This window comes from Nyctibius grandis, chromosome 25, assembly GCF_013368605.1.
Source record: "Nyctibius grandis isolate bNycGra1 chromosome 25, bNycGra1.pri, whole genome shotgun sequence".
NCBI classification, from domain to species: Eukaryota; Metazoa; Chordata; class Aves; order Nyctibiiformes; family Nyctibiidae; genus Nyctibius; species Nyctibius grandis.
The window spans coordinates 3438864-3451948 of NC_090682.1; the positions used below are offsets into that span (position 1 = coordinate 3438864).

Genomic DNA, 13085 nt, shown 5'->3' on the forward strand with positions numbered 1-13085 from the left:
TTTCATCAGAGAACGCCCTTTCATCAATGCTATCTCAGGTCCGTTGATGTTACAGAACAGGGAAGAGGCGACTAATGTTCTACATAGATAGTTTTTCAACCTACCTCAAGCCAGGTGCTGAAGAAACAGAGCACTAAGCACAGGATCCCCTTTACAAGGGTGCTGCTCTATCCGTCAGAAGTTAACTCAAACTGCTCCAGCATGGCTTTTCACGCCAGTAGCTCTGCAGTACTCTGGCATGGCCCTGAAAAAGGGGCTAGGGCTGAAGGACACATTCCAGTAGAAAGGTAAATGCACTAAAATCAGCTTTTATCATTCAATCCCTAGTTTTAAGCAGTTAACTTTATTTTTTAAGAGTGGAAATTTGGCTTTATGTAGGAGCACCCTTCAGAGAATCCCACACCTAATGCTCATGTGAACCAAATTAGAGCTAAACAGAACCAAGATCTGAGCCTGGATGATATTATGGTGTACGGCCACAACAATCTCATTAAAACCCACTTATTTTAGCATGGATGAATAAAGAACCACATGCTGTAAACATAACTCCATCCAGGAACACAGGTATGTCAGAGCGCCCTCCAAACCATGAAAGTAATGAAGGGAAAGGAGAGGGAATACAAAGAGAACAGAGATACTTAATGAGTTTGTTCTAACCTGCCTTGCTTTTCACCCTCCCACAAAACCTTCCTGTTTTGTGCAGCGTAATAAACACTGATTAAAGTAGGTTTAAAATTAAGGGCTAAGGTGCCATCTCAGAAGGCAGCTGTCCCCTCCACGAACAGAGAGCTGCTTAGGCTGTTGCACACATAGCCACAAGGTACGTGTGTCTCAGGAAAAACAAGTCATCGGGGCCAACACATCCCTGTGGGCATTCTCACCCTTGCTTTCAGGTCCTGTAAAACAGCCCCCTCAGTCCAGACCACCATTCCAGCTGGGCCGTGCCTTCAGTGCATCGTGCCCTGCATGCGCTTCTCCCAAACCGAGCATCTCGCGAGGCAGCTGGTCTCGTACTGAAGTTGATGTCAGTCCTGTATTTTCTGTGCTTTTTCTCCACTTCCAGAGCATCTGGTTCTGCTCAGAGTCCAGGAGGAAGGGCAGGGGAATCTGGGTAGTTGATGGATGCAGTGTTAACTTGTTTTCAGTACGCTAAAACTCTTGGAAGTCAGCAGAGGTCCTGGCTACTGCATGTCTGGCTGGTTGTATGCTGTGGAGAGGAACCTTGCAGGCTGTGCATGAAGAAATCTTCTGCAACAGAAACACAACCAGCATGTATATTACCCTTCTGCAGTTAGCTGCCACCCCTTGGAACTATCCCAAACCCCATCTCAGATTGCAGATCTGTGAGTCCTGCTGCTAGGCAACTGCGTGTTGGTGAAAAGCAGTTGTGACAGCGCTGAAGAGCTACGGCCCCTCTGCAAAGCCGCTATATATAGCGCAGATAATATGCAGTGAAGGCTTTCCTCTGCTGTCCTGCCAGCGGGCGGCAAAGGCAGGCCACTGCAGCAGGCAGGGCTCCATCCAGGTAGCCTGAGGGCATGTGCTATAAGAGAGCTCATTACTGCTAAAAATACACCGCTGCTAAGCAAATTTACCCCTTGCCTTTGCTGCTCTTACTCCTCTGTATTCGAGAGGAAAAGAGAACCAGCAGCAGCCTTCTCTCCCCTCCAGGCCTGGTTCTACACTCCAGTTAGAGAGCTGTGCACTTGTTTGTTTCCCCATAATAATGAAGAGCGGCAACATAGTCTGGATGCAGATACGAGCATCTAGCAAACCAGCTGCAGAGTGCACTCGGGAAATACAGAAGACTAAATGCACCAGGATGCTCAGGTAATTAAAGGTGAGAAGACAGGGCATGAACAAATGAGCAGGAAAGGCAGCCATCAATGTGCGTGTTCTTTCCTCCTTTCCATGGAAAAAGACACTCCGTGTTCACCTTAGGTAAACAAATAACTCCTGTGGGGTTTAATCCACACTCTCCTTTATTTGTCACTGACTTTGTGTGGCTTTGATGTGGGTATAAATTAAACTCTTCCCTCAGTGAAAGCTTCTGCCTGACTTAAAAATGCTTTCGCTGATATTGCCTTAGCTTTCCTCAGGTGTTTGCAGGTGGATGAATCCACATCCTTCGCCCTTGTGCTTTAGCTATGTTAGTAAGGCAACCTTCTTGTTTAGACAAGGGTTTTTTTTAACAATGTAACTCCTGCCTAAACTCTCACTCCCTGGATTTCTCTTCTTCCTCCCAGCCTCTCACCAGGTTTTTCCCCTTTAGCAACTTGTCTTAAAGATAAAACAGAGAGATTAACTAATGGTCTCAAGAAGTTTTGCAGTAAGGGAAGGTCAGAGATGTGAAAAATGGAAATTAAAAAGCAGATTTAGAAGAGCTCTTGTCTTTTTCCTGTCATTGTCTAGTGTTTTCCTTTTTTTTCTGTTGCTTCTCATTACTGTTCAAAAACGTGAGCTCTTACCTGGTGTTGGTCTCTGTTCAGCCATGCACAGTCAGATTTCCACGTTGGGATCTGTGAATCCTTTCTTCCCCTCATTCACCAGCACAGGCTTTTCTGTTCTTGTATGCCAGACTAAAATCTGAAGAAGCCAACAGAAGTCATTAGCTGCATCTCTTCACTGCACTAACAAATATTCTTGCACATTAAATCAATAGTGCAATTTAACCATCTACCCTGGAGCCTAATGGCGCATTCACAGCTGAAAGGAGGTTTGCATAAAACTTCATTTAGGCAGGTCTGCTGCTATCCAAAACGCACAGTGCACAGAAATTACCCATTTTACAGTGTACTGTCTTGGGACATTAACCTGCTCCTTCCACGTAGTTATCAACCATCTTCCTCAAAAGGCTCATCAGCCTCTTCAATGATGTAAGGCAGTTCCTTCATAACTGGAGAATCACAGGCACGTTTCCCCATAGACCAAGTTCCTTACTCTGGTTCTTGGTTATCATGTTACTACATCCTTGGCCAGTGTTGGAGTTATTTGCTAGGCTCACAGTGGAAATGCAATTCTTGCCACTTCAGGTCACATTGTGACTCGTGCATTAGAGGGAAGGGGCAGTTATACTGAGTGCCACCAGCTGCTCCAGTCGTCACCATTGCCTTTGGTTGGGTGAAATAGTAAAATGAATTTTTCAGTGCATCTCTGAAAATCCATTATTGGAGGGAAGACATCAGTCTGCTCCCTAACCTCACTATCACTTCTTTTTCACTTTTAAATTCTTTCAAGACCCTAAAAAGATATGAGAGTGACACTCTGATCTGAGAAGTACTTACTGCTGCTCCACCTCTCTGTTACAACCTCTGCTGTCTCAGAGCTGCAAGATGCAGGAGTTGGTTACAGAACACTTCCCCTCACATGCTCTGGGCTGTACACAGCCCTTCATAACCCAGCAAGCATTAGTCTACCATATCACCATCTCATACACATTTCCTTTGAAGTGCTGGCCCCACGCTGCCATTTGCTACTCTGTACCAGGTACAATATGTTGCATCACTTTAAAGCCCCTCTCCAACTTGCTTAAAACAGAGCTGAAGCTTCTAGTAAAAGCTTCCCTCAGTCTTAGCAGTGAAGTTTAATATAGATCAACATCTGTGGAGGAGTACTGGAAAAAATATAAATTGAAGAGGTGACCTAACATTTTTAGAGAGGGGGGGAGTATTAGAGGTAAAGAGTTTCTACTAGCTGTGCTATACTGCTGGCACAGACAGTTCTGGAAGCTGTTTAAAATACTCCCCCCCCCTCACTAGACTCAATTATACTTATTGCTTTGCTCCTAGAACCTGGATTGCTGGGAGCAGCTTTATCCCTTCAGAGCTCCAGTTTCCTGCTTCCCTTCACCTGTTTGCACTGACATTTCCTACCTCGCGGGGGTTTCCCTCTTGTTGCTATGACAATGCTCTGCACATTTAATCCGAGTACCTCCAAACCATTTCATACCCAGTCCCTGCTTTTCTGAAAAACGAGGGAACGTTCTGTTTCTAAAGGATGAACAAAGCACTTTTCAAACCCTTCTGGTTAAACAGGAGCAACCCCACCTTCCCCAGAAGCTGTTTGACCAAATTTGTCTCTGATGTGAGCAGTTACCTCCTGTGTGGGGCTTAAATCTCGCCTGCTAATACTAAGGCAGTAGAGACCAACTGCTGTCTGGAGTGGGTCCAAAAAACCATTTCATTGCTCCCGCACACCCACTTCAAAGCCCGCTCATCAAAGTTAGCCTTTATTACAGCCCTGCTCAGCCACGGCAGCAACGCTGCTGCAATTACTGCCTTACTTCCCTATGAAAAGGCAAAACCAAACAGGTCTGTACAAGTGGCTCTCAGTGCTATGCAAGCATCAGTTATGGGCTCCTCATCCAACAAACAGAATGTACAAACCTTAATGCAGTCCAGGTGCTAGAAAAATCTTGTAGCCAATTCTCTTTTCCAGCGGGAGCAGGTAAGAGCTCTTTCCACTTCTGACACATAAACACTCAACCCTGCTGATGACCAAGGGCTGCACTCTGCCAGGAATGGGACTCGCACTTAAGCAGCTCTATAACCACGTACTCCATAAACAGAAGACCACAACTACACATTATCAGCTTTTCTTTAAACTGGATCCCACTTTTCTGTTGTCAAAGCCGAGTGCCAAAAGAGACAGTTATGTTACATTAAATTAACTAAAATGGACGAATTTGCAGAGTTTGCAGCCTGATACAGCAGCTTCCACCATTTTTCATTCTGTGTTCTTCAACGTAGGAGGGAGATCACCATTTAGTACAGAAACACCTGCTTTTCCCCTCAGCCAATTGCTTGATTTTTTCCACAAGCAGCGTGTTTGGTTTACTCCTCAGGGAAGCTTTGGCTTGTGCAAAAAGTACAGCTTGGAAGGGAGTAAACAGCGAGGGGGACCAAGTATCTGACTTGCCCTGAACAGTGGTTTCATATAGGTCACCTGAGGGAGTCCTCTTCAAAAATCTATACTACTGCAAAACGCTTCCATCCATTTACAGCCTTGCCATTCAGAATCACAGGCCTCAAAACAGATCTAAGAGATTACAAGGATTCATCTCCATAGCAGGCTTCTTCACTGTCTTCTAACAGGAAATTAAAAAGTGACTGATCAGGACAAGCCAAGGCCAAAAGAACCCTCCGAGTTCTGCATGTCTGTTGTAAAAATCACCAGCTCGAGCACTGGTGTCTTCACTGGTGTGCATGTGAAGCTTAACCAACAAGGTGCTGTCACATAGCAGCCAGGATACTGAATGCTCACGGCAAACCACTGGTCACAAACCCCCATGAAAACAGGAGCCCAGTCTCGGGAACAATCTAACCCAAAAGAGGACACATCTGCTCCATCCGTACCCTGCTGCTCAGCCCCTGAAAGGCAAAGAGAACAAAGAGCTCGTGAAGCTGATTCCTCTGCCTGCCATATGTAGCACCACAGGATAAAATCAGGAGGAAGCAAAGCACTCCTTTTCCTAAGGCCTTCTTGCCTTAGGCTGACATTTTCCCTCTCTCCTGCCCATTCTGAGCCAGTTTTAGCTGATTTAGATCTGTGGCATCATGAAGCAGCACACTTTTGCTGTGCAATTTCCTGGCTGCTGCTGGGCCCAAAGGCTTGGTGTCCTCCATATGCTCAAGGATTTATTCCCCTCCCAGAGCCAGTTCCAAGACCCACGGTAGCCACTGTGCTGGTGTGTGGTTCAGCTAGTGCTGGGAGAGCTCTCTTTGCTCCCTGTTCTCTAGCCCGTGTCTGAGAGCAGCCTGTGATAACGACTGTGGCATTTATCAGTGCCCACGTGCGCTCTGCGTCTAAGCCTCAGAGGCAGCCGTCCCCGGGCCAGCGCGAAGCTGCCAGCCCATTCCCTTTCACAACATCCATCTGACCACCGAGCTGCTAACCTGCAGATTTAATCTCAGATCTGACTCAGCCAAGAGATAAGGAGAGAGAAGGAATGACTGCTTTTAGCCACCACTTCAATCACAGTGAATTGCTACTGAGACCACCCGAGCGCACAGAATCCTGCCTCACCCAAAGAAACATACCTATGCCCTTCTCCCTGGAGAAACAAGTGGCTCCAGGAGCAGCTGGAATGAGAGACACCTCATTTCCAATGACCTTGTATTTCGTGGTCTGTCCTCTTGTGTCAGCCCACGCTGAGGTTTTTTCAATAGCTGGGGCCACTCAAAGTCTCTCTCCTTTAAGGGCTCCCTGGCTGAGCACACTGCAGCTTGTTTCCTCAGGTGTTCGTAGAAAATGGGGAGCAGAATATGTCCCAGTTAGATCAGCCTTACAGGAATGCAGAATCTCAGACCTCTATCCTGTGTCAATGGATTGAAGAGAGTATGTTTTGCTTTGGGGGTGTCTGTGGGGAAATGCTGAAGCAGCAGAACACAGAAATACAGAGCATGGTTGCAAAGCCTCCTTTCCTTATAACTCCAGTATAAACCAACCCTTCCTTCCTGATAAGGAGGGATAACTATCTCCTTTCTTCTCAGCAATTAATACTGACTTCCTTAATTTTCTCCTTCATTTTGGGCAGTTCCCAAATCAAAGAAAATAAGCAGGATATATGTCTTTGGCCAAAGCTTAAGCTTTTTGCAGGAGTGTGCATTTGTGGGCTGAATTCTGATAAATATTACAAATACCAGCACTGCACACAGAGAAGGCACCATTTTTGGAGAACAGATGTCTACGCTTATCTTACGTACTTCTCTGATCCCTCCTTAACGACTGTATCTGAGCACATAATAATCTTTAATGTAAATCTCCCTGCAAAGCAGGAGAACGGTTATGCTTAACAGAAGCAAACCATGACAGCTGCTGGGAGCACACTAGCACAACGAGGAATAAGTCTATGCTTTGATCTCAGGGCAAGAGGACCCCAGACCACAGCCTCCTTTTGTCCTTCTCAGCTGCTTCTCTGGACTCTCCTCCTCGTCAAATGGGTGAGCAAAACAGCAACTGGGAAATGGAGGCTGCTGGCAGCAGCTAAAAGCAGAAAGGCAAAGCTCAACCTGCAAAGCTGCACTCAGAGTTTGCCAGGAGCTAACAGCATTCAGTGCACAACAAGGGCCCTTGTAAGATCCTCACAGCCTAGCCAAAAAAAGAAACGCAGTCTGCTTCAAATCCTGGCCAGCAATTCCTGCTTCCTCTCCATCTCTGACCTGCAGCTCTTGTGTGACAGCACTGACACGGCAGCCTGTCTGACAGGATCATTTTTTTCCTCCTGCCTGGGAACAACCTTTTCCTTCCCCTCCTTCCTCCATGTGCTCCTCGACAACCATCATTCCCTACCCCCAGCCTTTTAACACAGCTTCTTTCCAATAGTTATTTACAGCAGGGACAATATACCAAAGACTGCATAACTGGCCATGGAGTAAACACCCCTTATCTCCTGTACACCAGACTAAAAACAACCTGTACATCTCCCTTGGCCTGTTGGAAACACACTCATATCCAGCCAGTGCTTTGTTGTTAGCTAGTAGGGCACGCAGTGCCCAACAACCAAGATCTAATTTTAATCCAATCTCTTTTTCCCACCCTTGGGAGACCATCTGTGTTATTTATCCCAGTGCCGGACAGCCATAACCACAGACGTGTAGATTTAAAAACTGAGGCACAGTGAGTATCAGATAATAAACAAAGTTGCTCCCTGCTCCAGCTTCTCTTCCTTATTCCTGGACTCCTCGCTCGAGCGCCGCTGAGCACGGAGATCCTTGTTTTTTCCACGGCTGGGGGCTGTGGAGCAGTGCAGATGGGAAGCAGAGACAAAGGGTATTATTCAATATATATATATATATATATCTCCATACCTTAGTGCAATTGGCAGCTTTCGGCTCAAGGTCGTTCAAGGTCACTAGCTCCCGGAGCAGGCTGCTCTCTTGGTAGCCTCCCTTCACTCCTCGCAATTTGAAGTAAGCCTGAGATCGCTGGAGAATCAGTCTGAGGTTCACAGCAAACCCCGCCATGTCGATGGCAAAGGGGCGGTGGGGGTCGAACACAGTTTTCCAGCCATAGACCTTCCCTGCAGCGTTCACTTTGGGCGACTCATAGCGCAAGCCACCGACGAAGGCTACTGGCCACACTGACACCCTCCTGGTGCTGCGCATCTGGAGGCAAGGAAAGAGAAGGGTACGGTGGGTGCACACAGAAGGATCGGCTGCGCTTCCAACACACAAACCAGCACCCCAGCAGAACGACTTCCCCTTGCTCACTATCCTGCAGGAGACAAATGCCCTGAGCCTCAGCACAAACCCTCGAGCTACGAGCCTGGGTTGGGTTCCCAGGCACCCGCTGTGGCTTGGGCCAAGCTGCAGAGCTCGTTACTCACCTGTACAAGGACGCACATCCTGGAGCTGGAGAAGCAAAGTGCTCTGGAAAGTGGCAACTAACAATAGCAATAGTAATGGAACCAAGCGTGAGCTCAGCACTAAGCTGCCAATGCTAAACATAACTGAGATTTAAGAGTGGTTTTTTGTCCAAAGGTCTTTAGAGCTGTGGGGCATCGGTCCTCCACATTGACAGCTAGGGAGATCAGGACACAGAGGAGAGAAGCACCTTGTCCAGGGCCACCTGGAAATGCAGGGATGGCACATCTAGGAAGAAAGGTGGTTTCTCTGAAAGCTGAGGAGTTTGAGCTGCAATCTCAGCCTATGAGCCACGCTAAGGCTAAAAGCATCTTTAGAGTGAGGCACTGCAGTTGTAGCCCACAACCTCAGGGACAGCTGAGAAGTGCAGCCTCTCCAGAAGCTCCCAGGGTGCAGGATGGTACTTTGCCGCTGCTCCTGCTACGCAGCGGATAGCGCTAGACACCTCTACTCCCTGTAGAGTCAACAGAAATGGATAGGAGCCATCAGGGGACACTTCAGATGCCTGCACTTGCCAACGCAGATGCTTTGAATGCCAGTCTGCCCGCTCACCTCCCAGCACCCTGTCCTGCTCTGCTGGCAGGCTCAGCCCTGTGTTCTGCTCTTAGCCCAGTCTCTTAGATCAGGGATCTCCCAGAGCTAATCTCATCACTGCTAATTACCACAAATTAGACCAGAAGAGCTCTGGCACTTGCCCTTCTGCATTATACACATGCTAACAGCAGCTCCTGTCCACAGGGAACAATAGTGTGTGTCTTCTGCATTTCACAGCACATTTCATTGGCTCCATGTGACCTTAACTGCAGCTACATATCAGAGAGGAGAAGCCTCTACGAGCAAAGCACATGAGTGAATGAAGGAACTCTTTCTGCTTTATTAATGCGCGGTGTCTGTCTCAAGATGCTGCCAGAGCCAGCCTCAAAGGGGACTGTGGAACAAAGACAGTCAGTCTGAGTTTGCTTTCAGCTTTAAAAGCGTGTATATTCCTGTGGCTATTCAAGCTGAAGTGAAAGCCATCAGGGAAGGGAAAGGGGGCGTGTATGGAGCAAATAAATAAGAGATCCCTGGTATGAAAACTGGCAACTGGTGGGAAAGGAAGCAATCCTCCCTTCTTGTCCCTTGCTGCAAGAGCTCGGCCTCAGGAGAGCAAGGGAACAAGTAATTTCTGAGCTGGAAGCCAGGTGAGGTACAGTGTACCTGGTACTGTAAGACCATTGCAAACCTGCAGACAGGGAAAGGCTCAGAAGTTCATTTAGAGCTCCAGCAGGAGTGGAACAAACAGCAAAGGTGGGAAAGCACATGGGAACCTTCCCCTGCTCAAGCCTGACAAGATTGTCAGGACATGCTGAAATTCAGCCTGCCATCACAGTTCCTGGAGCTGCAAATTTCCAGGCTGAGATGTCAGCCCCATCGCCTACTTACAACAGCCTGAGAGACCATGGGTTCAGCCAGCTGGGGCCCCTCCAGCAGGGTCTTACCTCCTCAAAGAGCTCCAGGCTGTAGGTGTTATCATCATCGGCAAAGTAAACAATCCCAGGCTGGCTGTTGTTTTTGTTAAAGGTCTCTCTCAGCCATCTCAGGGCAAGGTTCCTCTGCATGGTCCCCCGGGGAATGCGGGGATCCCTCATGTCTCCCCGCAGCTTGTAGTTGCGGGGTGTCTCCACGTTGAGGTGGGTGTAGTTAAGCCCCGTGTCCCGCAGCAGCCGGGTGATGAGAGGCGTGCGCCGCTGAGAGTCCTCCACCAGGATCCAGTGCAGGTTTGGCACGTGCAGGAGGGTGTTGGCCAGGCGCGTCAGCTCTGCCTTCTGGACGGGCCGGCTGTAGGTGGGTGTAATGACGTGGATGGTGGGGAGGGTGTCTGACCACGGGGGTGGGCGGGTATAAACATATTCTGTCCTCACCACCTCCACAATGTCCCGGTCCGACAAGCAGTATTCCCTGGAGTCCAAGCCTGCAGCGAGATCACGCCGGGAGTCACCACCATCATCTGAGCAAGGGTAGGAGAGAGAAGAAAAAGCCACATGGACTCAGTCCTCCAACACCCCCCTGACTGAGCCAGCAGGCTGCTTGCTAATAGCAGGTCACCCTTATGGTTTCAGAGGAAAGGAAACAAGCTCAGATGGAGGCTTTAATAAGTACACAAATAAATAAAGGAATCAGGGACAAACACACATGACAAAAGAAGTTCCTATTGTTAGAAAACCAGCACCAAACAAGGCCTGAGAACCCAGGACAGTGCTGCAGCTGAGTGCTCAGAATAAGCAACTTCAAAAAGCACCTGGAAGAGACAAGCTTGTACAGCAATTAGATAAAGAAAACAGCAACACGGACTGACGATCTGTCATTCCTGAAGAGCTCCAGCGCTCTGGGCACCACGCTCAGCAGGACGGGACTCACGGCTCTGCACTCAGGCACTGGAGCACCTGGATTGGGAGGCAGGGAACTAACTGGTGGAAAATACCAAGTCAGTGAAGATCCCCCAGCAGCACTGTCTGGCCAGGATACCACAGTACCCCCCTGCTCTCCTGACAGGCCTGGGATGGCGCCCAGAGAAGCAGGGAAAGACACACTTCAAATCCAGAAATGGGGAGTAGAAGTCAAAGCCTGTAATTGTAGGCTTTTTTCTGCAGAGACTTTCACCTGCCTCTGACTAACCTCTCCTCAAAAAGACCCTACCAATCTCTGAACAGAACAGCCCATTCAGTAGTGTGGATGTGAACAATGAATAGCACACGCAAACAGAGACTTGTTCACAATCAGCTCAAGGAAAAAAAAAATGTTCATGCACCTGTCGCTTTGCCAAGGTGTGACTTTCACACTTCGTACCACCGCAGCCCAGCAGGAATACCCCAGTCTACAGTTGGGAACTGGCAGAGATGAAGGGGCACCTCCATTCAGGATACAAGCCAGCTGCTCTCTAGTGGGCACATAAAACTTTGAGCCATGGATTTTGCAAAACCAGCTACTACCAGGAACTTCAGATGAGAAAGAACAGGAACAGACAGCCATCAGATCTGACCCAGCAGGGTACTACCTACATTTTTTTCATAGCATGTTACTCTTCCAGCAGCATAGACTTTGATACCAGCCCTGAACCAAATGAAGGCCTCGTGCTCCACGGCACTGACGGAGGGAGGGTCTATATCTGGTGGGGGTGGGACAGGGACAAGGTGTCCTTATCAGGCTCTATACAAGGCAAAGCACATCAGCATCACATAGCAGAGCTCTCTGAAAGCAGAGAACACGGGAATCAATTCAAAAATAAAACTGCAAAATGCATTGGACACAGACACAAATGTAATTAGCCAGGACGGTGCTTGAGACAGTTTGCAAAGCCCTGCAGGTCAGACCCTCAGCTGTAAATCCTGGCATGTGTAAGCGCTGCCGTTCTGTGCTCGCTAGCGTATAGATGCACATCTCTTTTTTTTCAGCACCTCATACCAAAGGATCTCAGAAATGCATTACAAGAACAAAATGATTTCTCCCAAGAGCTTTCAGGTTGGTCTCTATCACCACTCATTTTCCACTGGGGGCTCAGAGAGGCAGAGGAAGTGTCTTACCAAGGTCAGCAGTAAGTTCGGGACAGAGTCCCTGTGCTGTAACTTCAGTGTCTGTGTTCATTGACAAAAACCACCTCCTAGTTTTTAGGGCATTGAGTCAAACTGGTATACAGACAGGGTATTCTTAGTAGTCTTTCAAGTCCTGTTTTAGAGCCCAGTAGATCCCTCACCCTCTGAAGCACTGTCCACCTTCCAGAGGGGATCACAGACATTTTTCCCTTAAGACCTGCCCAAAGCCTCATAGGTGGCTGTCAGTCCTCCAGGGGCGAAGGGTAAAGGTACTTGGGACAGACTTTGAACTTCTGACAATTCAAACTGCACATCAGACTGTTCAGCAAAAGGATAAGTAACTGTGGAGGCCTCTCCAAGCTGATCCTTCTGGCCAGAGAGGATCCCCCAGAACTTCCTGCATCTTCCTTCAGTACTCTGACTGATTCTGGATTTAGGCCATAAAGAGCTCTCCAAGGGCAGTAAGCATATCCCATGGCTTGGAGTTTGATGTCTCTGAAGAACCCTTGTGAGCACTAGGCTTGTTCCTACAGCAGAAGTGGGGAGGCTTCTGCATGAGCATGGACTGGGAGCTGAGATGAGCATGGCTGCCATGAGGAAATGAAATGAGAGAGGAGATGAGGACAAGGGAGGGATGCACAGGCTTGGCATGGGCTGGTTTGATTTCTCTCACCCTTGTGCACTGCAAGAAGTGGAGCAATGGTGCTCTGGTGCCAGACGGTGATTAGTAGTGTCCAGGGCAGAACTATCAGCACGATAGCCAGGATGTCTCGTCTCTTCGGCATCTCCAAGACTGACTGGACCCACAGCTCCTCATTACCTGACAGTGAAAACCCCAGAGACAGAACAGCAGAGCACATGGAGAACAGAAATAAATGGGCAAGAAGGAACAAGGACAGAGAGAGAGAACGCGAGAGAGGGAGAGAGCAGCGAAGGCGACACGACTCGTAGGTCTTACCAGTGCTTACAACCCACCCATTGCAGAAGCAGGTTTGGAGGGGCCTCGGCTGCTGGGACCAGGAGCAGGAGGGCACTTCTGCAGAACACTGCTGGAGCTGCCAGCAGGAACCTCAGGGACTCATTTGAAAGGAAACCTGCAACAGAGAGCAAAGGTGAGTAGGCAGAGAAAGGTACTAGGGAGCTGCTCCATAGA

General features: G+C 48.4%; 1 protein-coding gene across 1 annotated transcript; it reads right to left on the reverse strand.

Moving 5' to 3' along the window:
* Positions 1-1178: 1178 nt before the first annotated feature.
* On the reverse strand, positions 1179-12732 carry B3GAT1 (beta-1,3-glucuronyltransferase 1). The gene is made up of 5 exons (XM_068418330.1): positions 12606-12732; positions 9842-10350; positions 7809-8105; positions 2469-2586; positions 1179-1248 (listed from the first exon to the last, which is right to left on the reverse strand). The coding sequence occupies exons 1-4, from the start codon at positions 12715-12717 to the stop codon at positions 2500-2502; spliced, it is 1005 nt and encodes a 334-aa protein (XP_068274431.1). The 5' UTR covers positions 12718-12732; the 3' UTR covers positions 1179-1248; positions 2469-2499.
* Positions 12733-13085: the final 353 nt, after the last annotated feature.